The 16,108-nt window shown below is 30.4% G+C and overlaps 1 protein-coding gene across 1 annotated transcript; it reads right to left on the minus strand.

Moving 5' to 3' along the window:
* Positions 1-845: 845 nt before the first annotated feature.
* LOC108327862 (abscisic acid receptor PYL4) lies at positions 846-1,858 on the minus strand. Its single transcript, XM_017561585.2, has one exon. The coding sequence runs from the start codon at positions 1,689-1,691 to the stop codon at positions 1,134-1,136; it is 558 nt and encodes a 185-aa protein (XP_017417074.1). The 5' UTR covers positions 1,692-1,858; the 3' UTR covers positions 846-1,133.
* Positions 1,859-16,108: the final 14,250 nt, after the last annotated feature.

Below are 16,108 nucleotides of genomic sequence, written 5' to 3' on the forward strand. Positions count from 1 at the left end.
ATACAGCCCAATCCAGCTAGATACCTCTCCACTCTTCATTCATTTTTCTCCCTTTCTTTATTCCTCTAAATCTAATTACCTTTTTTAATTTATAAATGTCTTTCATCCACCTCTATTTCAAGGGATAGGGATAGCAGAATTCAGGTAACTACTTACAAAGGTACAAAACAAATCACTGGGTCAATTTATGGCACCATAAACTACAACATGGCGTGATTATTTCATCCACCTTTCTTTCTTTCTTTCTTTCTTTCTTTCTTTCTTTCTTCCCAATTTATGCAGTTCAAAATTTACCACTAACTTGTGGGAAGAAGCATTTATGTTGATACCTTTTTCCGCTTGGTAATTAAATTGTCATTAATGGAAAAAATCATGTACACGTGACAAATGGATCCGTGCACAATTTCACCCAAACAAGTCAGAAAGTGAAAGCACAAACGGAACCCATGCTGCAACTTGCATCTCCCCACAACTAGCCATCGTCACATTCGCCTTAACTTCTGGGAAGGTCATATCAAAAGCTCTGCATTTCATGTGGAAACTTGCAATTCACATCACCAACACCACCTCCTCCTAAGTTACACAACCACTACTTTCCAATATCATCAATTCTCAAACATCAACAACTACATAGTCGGTGTAATTCTTATCCCCTCCCATCACATTTATATGCATTATAACAACCTTAAGCTTCTATCAATGTAACTGATAGGAGAAATTGGAAATTGGGTGAGGGGATTACAAACAAAATACAAAATGAGTAAACTTTGATGTTGCTCATACTGATTATGGATTATAAACTATGGATAAACATTTCTACAATTGTATTGAGGACAAGGAAATTAGTACAAAGGGAACGAAGATTACCCTAACATTACATAAATCCTTGTTTCATTGTTCACTTTCTCTCGGCAAAGAGAAACAGTAAAATGATCATACAAGGGTAAAATTAAGAGAAACTCGGGGTTTTTCTCAGGTGACAAGCTCACACAACATTGTGATATTAATCAAAAAGTATACAGCAGCTACTTAATGGCTAAATTACAAAAGGAAAAAGGAGAAAAGCCGAAAAAGAGTGAATGGAAAAAAAGAAATACGAACAGTGTTTCGAGTTTGAGGTTTGAAGATTGAAGTCACCGTTGTTGATGATGCAGTTTGGTCGTTCGTGCGAGATTTTCGGCGAATTTGGCGAGGGATTGGAGGTTGCAGCGGAGGATGGTATCGACGAACACGCGCGTGTCGTCGGTGGTGTTGCCGGGTGGGACATCCACGACGTAGGACTCGACGACGACGGTGCCCGCGGCGGAGCGCGGGTGGAGGGTTGTGACGGAGCGGTAGTTGGAGAGGCGGTGATCGCCGCCGACCATGCTGAAGCCAATGACGTGGCGCTCGTCGTCGAGGACGTCGAGGCGCTCGGTGCTGACGGCGGCCGGGAGGCCGGAGATCACGCGCACCTCGCGGAGCGTGCCGACGTCGCCGTCTCCCAGGATGACGTGGCAGCTCTTCACGAAGTGCTTGTAGGCCTGTGGGTTGTCGAAGCGCCGCACCACGGACCACACGGTGGAGACCGGCGCCGCGATCTCCTGCACCACGGCGGAGCAGCACTGGTGCGGGGCCACCGCGTGGATGTGGTGGCGGGCCACCACGTCTGGGACCGCAGCGGTGGTCGGAGAGAGAGAGGAATTCGGCATTTTTTTGGATTGAAGAAGGTTTGTGACCAAAGAATGGAATGGTTTGGTTTGGTTTTTCCTTTTCTTTTTTTTAAGAGAGAGAGAAAGAGAAAGGTTGTTGTTTTAAAGGGAATAGAGGGAAGTTAAGTGAAGTTGGAGGGACCAAGGCACAAAAGAGGTTTCAGTTGCTTCTGCAGTTATTGCATTATTATTTATATGCATATAAAAACATTTATACAAAGAAAACATTTTTTTATACAATATTTTTATTTAAATAATAATTTTACTCTTTATTCAACTATAAAATTTTCACTATTTAACATATAATGTAACACTTATTTTTAAGTAGAAAAATGAGAATTGTGCATTTTATTAAATAAAAAATATTTTATTTATTTAAAGGTAAAATTATTAAATTTAATAGTGAAGTTAAAAAAATGTGTTCCTCTGTATAAAAATATAGGTGGCGGGATGATTCCTAATTCAAATCATGCATAATTTTAATTTTTTTTATGAAATGTTTATTTATTAAAGTTATATTATTTTAATAAAAACGTGGTTGTATACGTATGTGTATGTCAAGTTGCATGAACCGGATAATGTACTGAAGGGAAGGTTCAATTGTTTTTGTTTTTATTGAGTTGAATAGCTGATAACAATTATTTTTAATTATAAGTTTACTTATTTGTGGATTGGATGATTAATTTGAGATGAGAGAGAAAGGTTGAAGAAAGGCTCAATGTATGAAAGGTTATTGGAGTAATGTGAGATAATAATACTAAAACAAATTTCCTTTTCAATGTCTCAATATATTCTTCTATGATTTTTCAACATAATTCTATTTTTCTTAAGAAATTTAAGGCAATGAATGGAGGTTTTTACTTCAAGACATTGAGAATCTTTAACCTAAAAATGTTTAGAGGAATAGTAATAATATATATTTCATGATGGTTAATGAATTAATTTTATTTTCATTTATTTTTCTTCATTTCTTTCTTTTACGCGTGTCTCGTTCTAAGTTAAAACTAAAGATAAGAATTATCATAGAAGTGAAAATTGAACATAAATTTTATTTTATTTGGTGAGAAAAAAATATAAATATTAATTATTTGTAAAACATTTCATCTAGATTGTAGATAAAATCGATAGATGAAATTTTGATAAAATTAGTTTATTTGTGTTCGGCTTCATAGTTGTTTTAGTAACTTTTAGTTTACTTCAATAAAGTACTTTGAGGATATCTAATAAAATTAGCTGAAAAATTGAAAGATTTAAATTAAAGAGGTAGACAAATATTTAATGAAACTAAGTGTAAATTGTAAAACGAAAAAAAAAAGATACCATTAGTTCTATAATGAAATGTTAATATTATGTAATTACATATTTTAATTATTATTATTTCGGGATCGATATTAAGAATTTATGGCATTTGTCTTGATTTTTTATGGAGATTACTTAATTAAGATATTATGATCTTAAAATCATTAAAATTTCGTTTATTAGATAATCAATGTGTATTAAATGTAATTATCTATTATTTTAACTTCATATTTATAGTTTTTGAAATAGGTTTTGAATTAACCACAATCTAATGGTAATTCGATTAATGATAATCACTTTACTTTGAACTAATTAGTATTAGTGGTACTTTTAGAGTATTTGAACAATTCGATTCATCAATTAAAAAATGTAAATATAATTTTCTATATATAAATTAAATTTCAAGTAATACCTATGTAAAATTTTATTCTTCATTATACTTTTATATAATTTTTATTTATTAATAAAATAAATCAATATTTTATTAAAATAAAAATAAATAATTGTATAATTAAAACAATAAATAAATAAGTTTAAAATTAAATCAATAATAAAAAAGTAATAATAAAACAATAATTAAAAACCCCAGACGTTAAAAAAGTTACCTTTTAATAAAATAAATAAATAATATTATCAAAATTTATTTACTAATTTCATCTATAATTTAAATAAATTTATTAAACACATTTATATTAAAGTAAATAGATATAATTTTTTAATCCAGTTACATTAATTGTTTACATTGTTTGGAGTTTGTTAACTTGTATTCTATATTAACATTTAAACTGTTTATATAATTTGATACATTCAAATTTAATCTCTTTATATAATTCGACATATTTAAACTCAAATATTAATATAAAAAGGGATTGAATATATAAAAAGAATTCAACATTGTTGAGATTAAGATTTGTATCTGTTTACTTTTAAAATTTGAATACTAAAAAATATCAAAATTTGAGATAGACAAATTTTAGTTTTATGTTAAAATTTTGAAACCAAAACTATATTTAATTTTTTTTTCATTTATACTCAATAAGATAAAATAAAAAAATTTATAGGTGATTTAAAAAAGAACCAAAAGGAAGTACAAAATTGATTAGAGAGTTAGAAATAGAAAAAAAAAAAGCATAACCATAATACTATTAGAAATAAAATTATTATATCTATTCATTTATTATTTTGTATATAATAAATTCATATTAAGAATTTAGTGTGACAACCTAGATAACTTAAGTTTATATTAATGAACTTAAACGTTATTATAAAAAAAATGTGTTATGGAAAATATTCATTAATTTGTAATAAATATATTTTTCAAACGGTATCATATATAGCGTTTAAGCTAATAAGATCTTAGCACAAATATTTTTTTTCGTATTTTATCGGCATTGTGAGATAACGGTATCATATATAGAATTCTTTCTTTTGTCATTCATATTTTCAAATATAAATATATTTTTTACCCATATTTTTAAATAACAAACAAAAAATATTAAAATATCAATACATCGAATGTCAAATATAAATCTATAGACATTTTACAATGGGAATAAATTTAAATTTAAATTTATTGTCCAACTTTAAATGATAAATCATTTAGAATAATGTTAAAATATGAAAAGTGATAGTTATTTAAAACATTTTTACTTAGATATAATTCATAGTTAAGTAATTAAATATATTATTTTATCTTATTTTATATTTATGAATTATTTTAATAACTAGTTTTAATAAATACTTTAATCTAATTAGTCAATTAAAAATCTTTCAAATTCTAGATTCCGAATTTGAAATTTTGAAGTAAACGTCTGCTGATTTTCGCAAACACACCCTTAATTTGATAATTCAAGCAAATTATCATTTATAAATTGCTAGAGTCTATATAGGTGGAGTTATTAATAAGGCTTTAAATATCATTTTGTTTTCTTTCCATCCACTCCCTCCAATGATCTTATCAAGTTGATTGGTATTTAACAAACTCTATTTAAATCAATAAAGATTGCCCAGTTGGATTTGTTCCAATGCTATTTAGGCAAATCTAAAGCAAACCATGTTCACATGATTGTGAGTAACTAGTCCACCACATTCTTTTATTTTCTAAACAAAAACGTAACAAATTGCTTCTGTAATAAAGCAAAGTGCACCATTGATGAAAGCTCTTCGTAATTGTATCCTTCCAATTTTGCAGCAATTATCTGAATTTAGTTTTTAATGTCTTGACTTGTTTGAAGTTGGGGATTGTTTATCCTTATAATAATTAATTCATCACTCGTTTATAATTTTAACTTCTTTACATTTTAGTTCGAAGTAATTTATATCTTCTTAATCATTTATCAATTTTAAATAGATTGATTACTATATAGTATATTTATATATAATATCTTATCTCCAATATGAAAATCTCAATTTGTTTGATTATTTAATCAATAATATAAGGAGAATAAGATCCAACAAACTAGAAAAATCATCCTATGAACACCAAGTTTTAAGCATAAAGAAGATAAAAAGATGTAACATAAATTGCAATTGTACTCTTGACTCACTAGTAAAAAAAAATACTAACGTGCCCTTTTGGTTTACTAAAAACCAAAGCATATAGCATCTTTGAAATTTTCACAAACGTATATGCCTCGATTCTAACATAACCGAAACCATAGGGGGTGTAACATCCCAAAAATTCTCCCTTTAAAAGTTCAAAAATTAAAAATATTGTAATAATACAATTGCAATAACACCATGTAACCTCAAACTTAAATATATACATAAGTTTTAAGCTCATAGTTGACTGCAGAGATATCATTGAATCCCTCTACTCTGTTCTTCCAAATCTTCCTTCATATACACCAGATCATGCGACAATTCTTCCTCTGCTCCCGTATAACAAATACGTTATACGATCATCGCAAAAATACAATTTTCCCGGCACAAACAAACAAGTAAGGGTGAGCTAACATGCAACACAACAATTATAAAACATGCGTAATTACTTCAATAAAAACATCATATAATATTTAGGTCAGACATTCTCATATACTAACATACCACAATTCCTACTAGACACTCATCCGGATGATACGTTGATGAGCGGTCACGGGAGGTTATGCACTTGTGATGACTTCTACTTTTTCTTACAAATACCCTTCCAAAATACTTCATACCATTCACAAGGTTAGTCCCCTCACTATGTTCAAACCGGAACGTAGACCAGGACCTCCTGCTCCTCTCACCACATAATTCATCCTTCTCTACATGAGATTGGATGGTTATTAGAGTATCAGGATAACCTCCAACTACGGGACCCTCAACATCAACATACACAATAATGACATAATATTACATAATCTCTCCATGAGATTCATACCATACTCATATTCCTCAACTCACATTAACATTATAAAATACAGTCATCACAGTAATTTTATTATATCTCATGCATTCACATAAATCACATCAGAGTATATATATATATATATATATATATATATATATATATATATATATATATATATATATATATATATATATCAAACATTGTACACAATTAATTTAACCCAAACAACCGCAAAGTGAACTTAGAACCCATTACCATTTGTAGACCACTATTTGGTCGATCACCATTCACCAAACGTAACTGCCGAACACTACTATCCTAATTGGACGGACACTATGAGATTCAATAGGTCGAACGCTAAACTGAGTACCCATAATTCGGCCGAACGCTACTACCGAACGTCTCACATGATCAAACTCTAATCAGTCGAACGCTAAAATCGAGTACTAATACCGAACGCTAAACCATCAAACACCACATTACATACTATATTCCAAACAATTATACGCATAATTTCATTCAACTTAGAATCCAACACTAATTGTAAAAATACATTTGTACTAGCACTATTTACTGAAAACCCGTGGACGAACGTACACTGTTTGGACGAACGTAATCAAATCCTACACTACCAGGCCGAACGCTAAAATTGATACTTAGGACGAACGCTATTTATCAACAGGCTGAACGCCATTTCACCGAATACACTATTAGGCCGAACGCTAATACCGAATAAAATATTGAATCGATCACTGTTTGGACGAACGTTCACTATAACACTTATTGACAACGCTCAATGTAACACTTATGGACGAACGCTCACTACTTCACTTATGGACGAATGCTCACTATCTCACTTACGGACAACGCTCACTATAACACTTATAGACGAACGCTCAATATAACACTTCTGGACGAACGCTCACTATATCACTTAGGGACGAACGCTCACTATATCACTGTTTGGACAAACTCTAACTATATCACTGTGTGGACGAACGCTCACGGTATCACTTACGGACGAACGCTCAAAATTCTGTTTGGACGAACGCTCACTATACCACTGTTTGGACGGACGTTCACTATACTGTTTGGACGAACGTTCACTATATCATTTACGGACGAACGCTCGAATACTGTTCGAACGAACGCTCACTATACTGTTTGAACGAACGCTCACTACTTTGTTTGACGAACGCTCACTATACTGTTTGGTCGAACGCTCACTATATTGTTTGGACGAACGCTCAATATCACTTACGGACGAACGCTCACTCTGACAATTAAGGGCGAACGCTCGAATCACTTGTAGGACGAACGCTCACAATAATACTTAGGACGGACGCTCAAAATACTGTTTGGACGAACGTTCTCTATAACACTTAGGACGAACGCTCAAAGTACTGTTTGGACGAACGATCACTAATACAACCAAGGACGAACGCTCACTAATACAACTAAGGACGAACGCTCAAAATAACACTTAGGACGAACGCTCGACCCATTCATGCCGACCTTGGTCGAGCAACTTGGACGAACGTCCAATTTTTGTCCAAAATTGGACGCTCGCGCGTTTCTGCAGAATTATGCAGAATCGCGTTTTCCAGAAACCCAGAAACCCCAAATTCTCATTTCCAAAATTCCCAGATTTACAAGAGTAAAGTTATACAATTACTCATACGAATTTCTAGCAAAGAAGGATACTCTCAACACAAAATTATTCATCAAACAATGGTACGATTTCAAACATATTATATCCACAATTTATAGAAGAAGGTCTAGCTCCCCTTACCTAGTTTTTCTCCAAGCACAACCATCTTACAGCCAAGAACTCTACCCCGATCAGAATGACGAAAACGTTCGGTTGAAATGAAGCCCTCTACTCCGCGGAGGCCATGGTAGCATCAGAGTTGAATTCCTATGGTTCAAGGTGCTGGAATTCTAGAGAGAAGCGAGAGAATTTGGAGATGAAGTTTTTAGAGTGAGGAAGAATGGGTTGCTCCCCGTTGAACTCTCCATCCCCCGTGACCAAATGCTACCCCCTTCCCCTTTTCTTTCTCCCTTCCCCCAATAATTATTCCCCTATGATGACAAAAGGTGGGTGACCACCGTGTCCCCCACTACTCCCAAAAATCACGGTCCTTACAGGGGGTTTTTGTCCTCGGTTTCCAACTCAACCGAGGCCAAAGACCCCCTACTCCCACTGACATTCTCCCTACCTTCTTCAACTATCAACTTTTTGGGAAAAAGGTCTATGGCCTCGGTTCCCTGCAAAACCGGGTCATATACCCCCTACGTCCACTGACATTCCTTCTCTGGAACCTGACATGATCTTTGTGTAGAGGATATGACCTCGGTTGTTTGCAAAATTGAGGCCATAAACCCCCTGCACTCACTAACATTGTGTCTGTCTTCAGGCTGTTCAACTGCCAACTTTTTAGGGAAAGGGTCTATGGCCTCGGTTCCTTGTAGAACTAAAGCCATAGAGCCTGTCTGACTCCCCTTTGACTTAATTGAAATATTTAATACATATTTTTAGGGTTTTGGTCTCGGTTTGGCGGAGAACTGAGGCAAAAAAGGTGAGCAAAAATTGCAAAACTGTCATTTTGAATTAAATTCGAATTTTTTTAATGGCTTTAGGCCTTGGTTAGGTGCACAATCGAGGCCATAGCCCCCCTGTTGCCTCGGTTATTCAATGAACCGAGGTAGTAACATTTAAGTAGGTTAAAAAATTATAATAGAGAGTGAACAATTTCATCTTCTTCGCGAAATTGTTCAAACTCTTTGCAAACTCTCCTCCGTCGCGTCTTCCTCGCCATTTTCCTTGCATTTCCACCGATCATCTTTGATTTTGATTGCTGGCGTGCCCTTCATGATCATTTTGGAAACATTCACACCGATCAAAATCGGTATTGAAGTATTATTGTGTCGTCACCGTCGTTGTGGTTTCTTCATTTTTTTCCTGTTTACGGATTGTTCTATTATGTTTTTTTATTATTTTGTTGCACTTTTTATTATTTTAGATTATGAGACTTACGTTTTATTGTATTTGTGTGTAGGTATTGTGATTTTGCTGTGAAATTTATTACGTTCCAAAACGCGGGTAGTCATATCTTCTCTATTCTTGTCTCTTTTTTCACGCTCTCAGGTTCCTATTATTGTGTTTATTAATTTTCTTTTTGTTAATTTTTAATTTTTTGTATGTTGAATATATGTAATTATGTACTATTGAATGTTTGAATTGATCATTTTGAATGCTTATTAATTGTATGATTGTATGTTGAATATGTATAATTGTATGATTGTATTATTGTAATTAGACTTTATACATTATGTTTTAAACATTACGTGTTGTAAATATTGATTATGTATTGATTCTATGTTGTATATATTGTGTTTTATATGCAGGTCTATTTTTTTGATAGTAGATATAACAAAAACATACCTGCTATTGAAAAAATTCCAGGAGAATAGGCCTCGGTTGTGGCCAAAACTAAGGTAGAAAGTCTATCTATGCTCTCGGTTCAACCACAACCAGTGCCATAGGGTGCATGTGATTTTATAAAAAAAAAGGGGCTTTGGCATCGGTTCTAGCTTGAACCGCTGTCATAGGCCCACATTATTACCTAGGTTGAACCGGGGTAATAACCCCTCCCCCCTTTTTTTTCTTTTTCTTCCTTACTACTTTGGGTGCAGAAGAACTGAAGTAGTATCATTTAGGATATTACCTCAGTTGGAACCAAGGTCAAAAGTCTCTCACCTTTTACCTCGTCTGTATAGGCCTCGATTCGAAAACCGAAGCGTATTGTCAAAAATAATCGTTGCCGTTTTCATTCGTTGCACTAGTGAGTGTTTGGATTAGGTTTCCTAAAACCCTAATGAATACCTTTATTGAAACAATAATGTATCTTTTGTATTGGTTATTTAAATAGTAACATATTTGATTATAACATGAAAGAGCTATATGAATATAATTTCAAGAAAATCTAACATGAAAGAAACTATATTAGGAGATGGTCATGTTGCTAGAAAAAACAAGTTTAGTCTTAAATAATTCTATCTTAATGAGTTGTAAAGGAAGTGTTATATACCAAAACATTGATTATTAGAGTTCTCATGTACTCTAGTTCATATTCATTTTTTATATAGTTTTTATTTATATTAAGATTATTAGATATTCAAGTGATCTTGAAAATAATATTCTAATGCACATATATCTAAATTTATCATTAATTTAGTAATAATAAAAAACACTCATATAAACGAAAGTTATAGCTTAGAATATAGCGACAACATTTTGTAAGTAGTTTACAAATTGATATTCATATAATGGTGTCAACACAAACAATATGTCTATTGATTGATTAACTAATAATTGACACAAGGGTATTTCATAATAAAGTTGTTTTTGGTGTCTTTCCATTTGTTTGCATAGTTATAGTTAGAATCATGCTCACCATTTTATATTTGGATTTGTATTTCATGTATTATTTGAAAAACAAATTTTATAATACAAATTCATTATTAAACCTAATATAGACCTATTTATTTATGTGCAATTTTTAAATTACAACTTCTCTTTAGTTGAAATTTCTAATGTTTTAATATATGTGTTGAAGACAATAATAAAGAAGGAATAAGTAAATAAAAGTTTCATTGTAAAACACAGTCATATTTTAATAATATATTTTAAAATAAATAGGAAATGAAATATATAAATAGAAGTTGATTATTTTTTTAATTCATTTCTCTCTTTGTAATTTCTCTAACAAGAACTTTTTTTACCATGGTTTTTCTAACTAATCAAGGACTTATGAAACTAGTGAAGTTTATAAAGTTTTTAAACTTAGAAAAAAAATTCAATTTCGTAAGTATATTGAATATTGTTGGTGTCTGACATATCTTGGTTAAGAGAGCATGTTGTGTAAGATTATCGTCTAAGAACTAAATTGATTGTGGAGCTACTAGAAAGGATTGTTAAGTGATTAATGGACATAATTAAGCATCAATCTAGGTATAAACAACTAATAATCCTTATAAATAATTGTTGGTTTTAAATGCGTAGATTGTAAGAAAGATGATATTTGACTAGACATGTGATGAAAATGATGAATTGATAACATACAAAACCTACTTAGTCATATGTGTTAGTCATGAGATTTATTGAAATGGTATACACTACTAGAAAATGTCAAATAGTGACTAGTATTAATGATTGAAAATGTCAAGTAGTAACTAAATTAATTATTTATTTATTTTTCTTAAATGATTAGTGATCGATTTTTCAGTCACAAAATTGATCATTGTTTTATTAATTAAAAAACTAAGACACATAATTTTCTTCTTCTCTTAATGAACTTCAAAGTCTTTCTTTACTATAAGTATCTACTAAGTAACTTTGTTTTTCAAACTTGTTATTTTAAAAAATAAATTTCAAATATTTGTATCTCTCCTTGTTTCCTCCATAAATTTCACAAGTTACTAAAACATCCACATTATAAAAGAATTTTTTATTTCAAAATCTAACATATTATTGTGCCCCCTTTCACTACCATATATATCTTTGTGGCCATCACATTTCCCCTATTATCGTTCTAGATGTGTTCATGTGTCACCGTTTGGTGAGACTTGTTTATCATGATTTAAAGTCTTTCAAATGATGTCTTATATTTCGTCATGATAATATGTGTGCCTAATGTGTTTGTTTTCCATAAGAATGATGATGATGTGGTACAAGAATGTGATAATCATAGGATTTCATGACAACATAGGGAAAGAAAAGTAAGAGAAAAGGGGAGCCAAAAGTAAAGGCAGAAAAAAAAGATCTTGTATATGTGAAGAAAAGGAAAAACAAGAGTATATAAAGAACAATAAAATGTAATAGAAAAACTAGAAACTATTATGCAGCAAAACTGTTACCAATCCCACTCAGGCTGGGCGTAAATATTCTAAAGTCTCAGCTTGAAACGCAGAGTATGAAAAGAAGGTGGAGGTAGAGGTTTAGCTAATATATTAGCAATCTGCAAGGATGTAGAGATAGGAAGTAACTTTATCAAACCCGCAATAACCTTTTCATGAACGAGATGACAATAAATTTGAATGTGTTTTGTCTGCTCATGAAAAACTTGATTAAAGGCAATTTGTATTGTTGATTGGTTGTCACAATAAACAAGTGTTAGAGAGATATAGGGAAGCCGAAAGTCATGAAGCAAGAAGGTGAGTCATTGGAGTTCACAAACGATACTGGTGAGAGATAGGTATTTTACCTCAGAAGAACTACGAGAAACAATTTGTTGTTTCTTGGAATACCATGAAATAAGAGAGTTACCCAGGTAGATAGTGAATCAAGTGACAAAACGTCGAGTATCAGGGCAAGTGGCCCAATCAGAATGACAAAAAACTTTAAGTTGAAGAACATAATTATGATGATAAAAAATGTCACAACCACGGGTACCTTTGAGATATCATCATAGGATTTCATGACAACATAGGAAAAGAAAAGTAAGAGAAAAGGACTTTGCAGAAAAATAAGATCTTGTGTATGTGAAGAAGAGGAAAAACAAAAGTATATAAAGAACAAAAAAATGTAACAAATAAACTAGAAATTGTTATGCAACAAAATTATAGATAATATGATCTTTTATTTTAAATTTATTTGTTCACCTTGCAATACTTGTTTTATGACATTAATATGATAACACATTTTGTTGTAGGTCTAGTGCAAACAAATGACTTTTGGTGTATGGTTATAGTTTTATTTTAATAGAGTTTTATTGATGTATGTTTTTGTGGACCTTGGATCCTAGTTAAGAATGGATAAATATATATATATATATATATATATATATATATATATATAATTACAATATTTTATATCATAATTTTCTATTGATACGATAGAAGTAATTAATCAAGACATCAGAAGTTACATTATAGATAATAACAAGGAATAAATGCCAATGAAAAATATGCATAATACTAAATGAAAGTTCATGTACAAATTATATTTTAATGTTTAATTTAGTAAATGGGCAAGAGAATAACGAATCAAGGAGTAAATATTATTATTATTGTGGTTATTATTGTTGTTGAAAGAGTGAATTTGAAGTTAGTTTCTCTGTTTGTTAGAGTGAGGGATTGTCATTGGGTTAAAGGTTATAGGTAATAGTTAGAGTGTAACAATTTTGTTTTAAAATCATAACAAAACTTTACAATTTGACCAAGACTTAACTTACTTGACTTTACCATTATATAATTCAAATCATCTACAACAAGATCCCCTCCAATCCTATTGGCAACCGAATTCTGACATTTAGAATAATATCATTTGTTAAATTGAGTGTTTAACACTAGGTCAAAAGTTATTGCTTATAATTGGAACATAATTTTTTTTTCTGACTTCTCTTATGAAAAAATTGATTCACCCTACAAGGGTGTCATTGGAAGGGTGTTTGCAAAAAAAAAAAAAGTCAATTTACTTTGCAAAAACTACATCAATTAACATGAATTCCGTGTGAGAAGAAATGTTGTAACATTTTTGTAAACTAGCCCTATATTCTACATAAATTAGTCTTGTACTAAATGTAGAAAATAAATATTGTATTGGTTCATTTTGCTAATAAAAAGGAAATAATTGCTAATATGTGTAAATAAATTTTTAACATTATACACAATGTTGAAGAAAATAATTATGCAATTATAGTGAAATATAAAAAATAAAACTATTCATCATAATATAATATTAAGTTATCACGTGTATATAAAAAATTATAAAGTAAAATTGCAAAATGATCCAAACCAAAGTGTAAAATCTGGTTTGATTTGGTTTAGTTTGACATTTGTTGTGCTCGAGCTAAACCAAACTAAATCACATATACCTTTTAAGTTTGGATTAGTTTCAATTATTAATCAATGTTAAAACTTTATTCCTTTCTATATCGACACATAAATTACACAATAAATTTAGGATGTTGAAAGTAAATGATGCAAAATATTTTATATTTTTATATCTGACACATGTAAAATAGCATAATTTTATTAAATCTTATTATATTGTTGTATTTAAATAATATAATAAAACTAATTTTATTCTTTAGTTGATATTAATTGATTTGTTAATACTAATAGCCTTACAAACTATATAAATTATATTAATTTTAAATATATTAAATACATACGTACAACATAATCAATACATGTGATTAAAATTCCATTATCTGATTTCGACATCATTTATTTGTGTTAAATATATTAAGCATATGTGGTGATGGTTATTGTGTAATGACACACTAGATTTGATAAAAGTTGTGACAATTCTATTATTAATATGAAACAGACCACATTGTAAAGGAAAAACCTAAATAAATTGCATACAGACACACGTGTCCAAGGTATTTTAATATAATTATTAGATGCACGTATCCAAGGAATATTTAAAATAATTATTTAGCCAGCATTACTAAATCTAAATGAGAGATTTTTAAAAATTTATGTTTCCTTATCTAATATAGAGTAACATGGTTATATGGTTTCTTACAATTATACTATATATTTAACGCTGCAATTTAAATGGTCAAATTAAGCAAGTTTATTAGACTACCCGAAAAAGAAAAATACGATTTTAATTATTGGATATTTTGTAAACTTTAGTATAACAAAACCTTAGCAGTGTTCTATTTTATCTACTCAAACCCTAGTTATAGTTCCCAAAACATCAAGTTAGATAATATGTATCTATTTTCCTCATCTGAATACAAAGGGATCATTAAACATCCTTAATAAGTGAATTTATTGGTCAACTTTATCGCAAACAAAACCGCAGTAATATTAATAAATAAGAAACCCTAGTACATGTATTGTTGTAGAATATAGGTTTAATATTTTTTTGGCTTCCATGTAAGAAAAAGTAAAGAATGTTGAATAAGTTAAAAAAATAAAAAGAATAAGATTAAGTGCGAAAATTTTATTGAAATTACGGAAAAGACAGATCCGAAATTTCATGAAGTCATGAAGGCAGGAATAAATGCCACCATGTAGAAAGAGAGGTTTATTCAAATGAATTATGATCAACTTGCAGATAGGTCGTAAGCTATGAGATCATATACCTACTGTTTCAAACATAATAAAGGATTTAGAAAAAAATAAAAAAAAGCAAAAAAGTTCACGTATTGCACACTCAATTACAAAATCAACGAAATTTTAAGGAAAAAAAAATGCAACTCTTTTGTTAATTTTCGAAAATATTAATATAGTTATTATCCTTATGTTATGAATTAATGGAGAGGTTATATGGTCAAGGGGAAGTGAAAATTTGGAGTGGAATGAACAAGATCTCTCGATTATAATATAATATTAGAATGCCTAGTCTTGAACTTCATTAGTATGTTTAGAAGTGGTAAAATATTATTCACTACTTTTATATTTGATGTCTCTATCATCATTTTATCTAGAAAGAATGTTTCATGAGTTAGAAAGGAATGTATTGGTAATTAGTCTTACATTATTTAAAAAGTTGAGATTAATGAAAATTTAAATATTTCAATGTTTTTTAAAATAAAATTATAAAGAAATTTTAGATTCTAAAACTAGACAATATATTAGATACAGTAATTAAACATAGTGATGTTATTTAAAGATATTTTAGAAGTTAAAATATTGACATCTATATGTGAAAAAAAAAATACATATTAATGTCTATATGTGAAAACAAATACATGATTCTAAAGACGAATCTTCATTTTTTTCAAATATTAGAAAAATAATTAATGAACACACATTTCCTTAA

The sequence above is a fragment of the Vigna angularis genome, chromosome 2, assembly GCF_016808095.1.
Source record: "Vigna angularis cultivar LongXiaoDou No.4 chromosome 2, ASM1680809v1, whole genome shotgun sequence".
Classification (NCBI taxonomy): domain Eukaryota; kingdom Viridiplantae; phylum Streptophyta; class Magnoliopsida; order Fabales; family Fabaceae; genus Vigna; species Vigna angularis.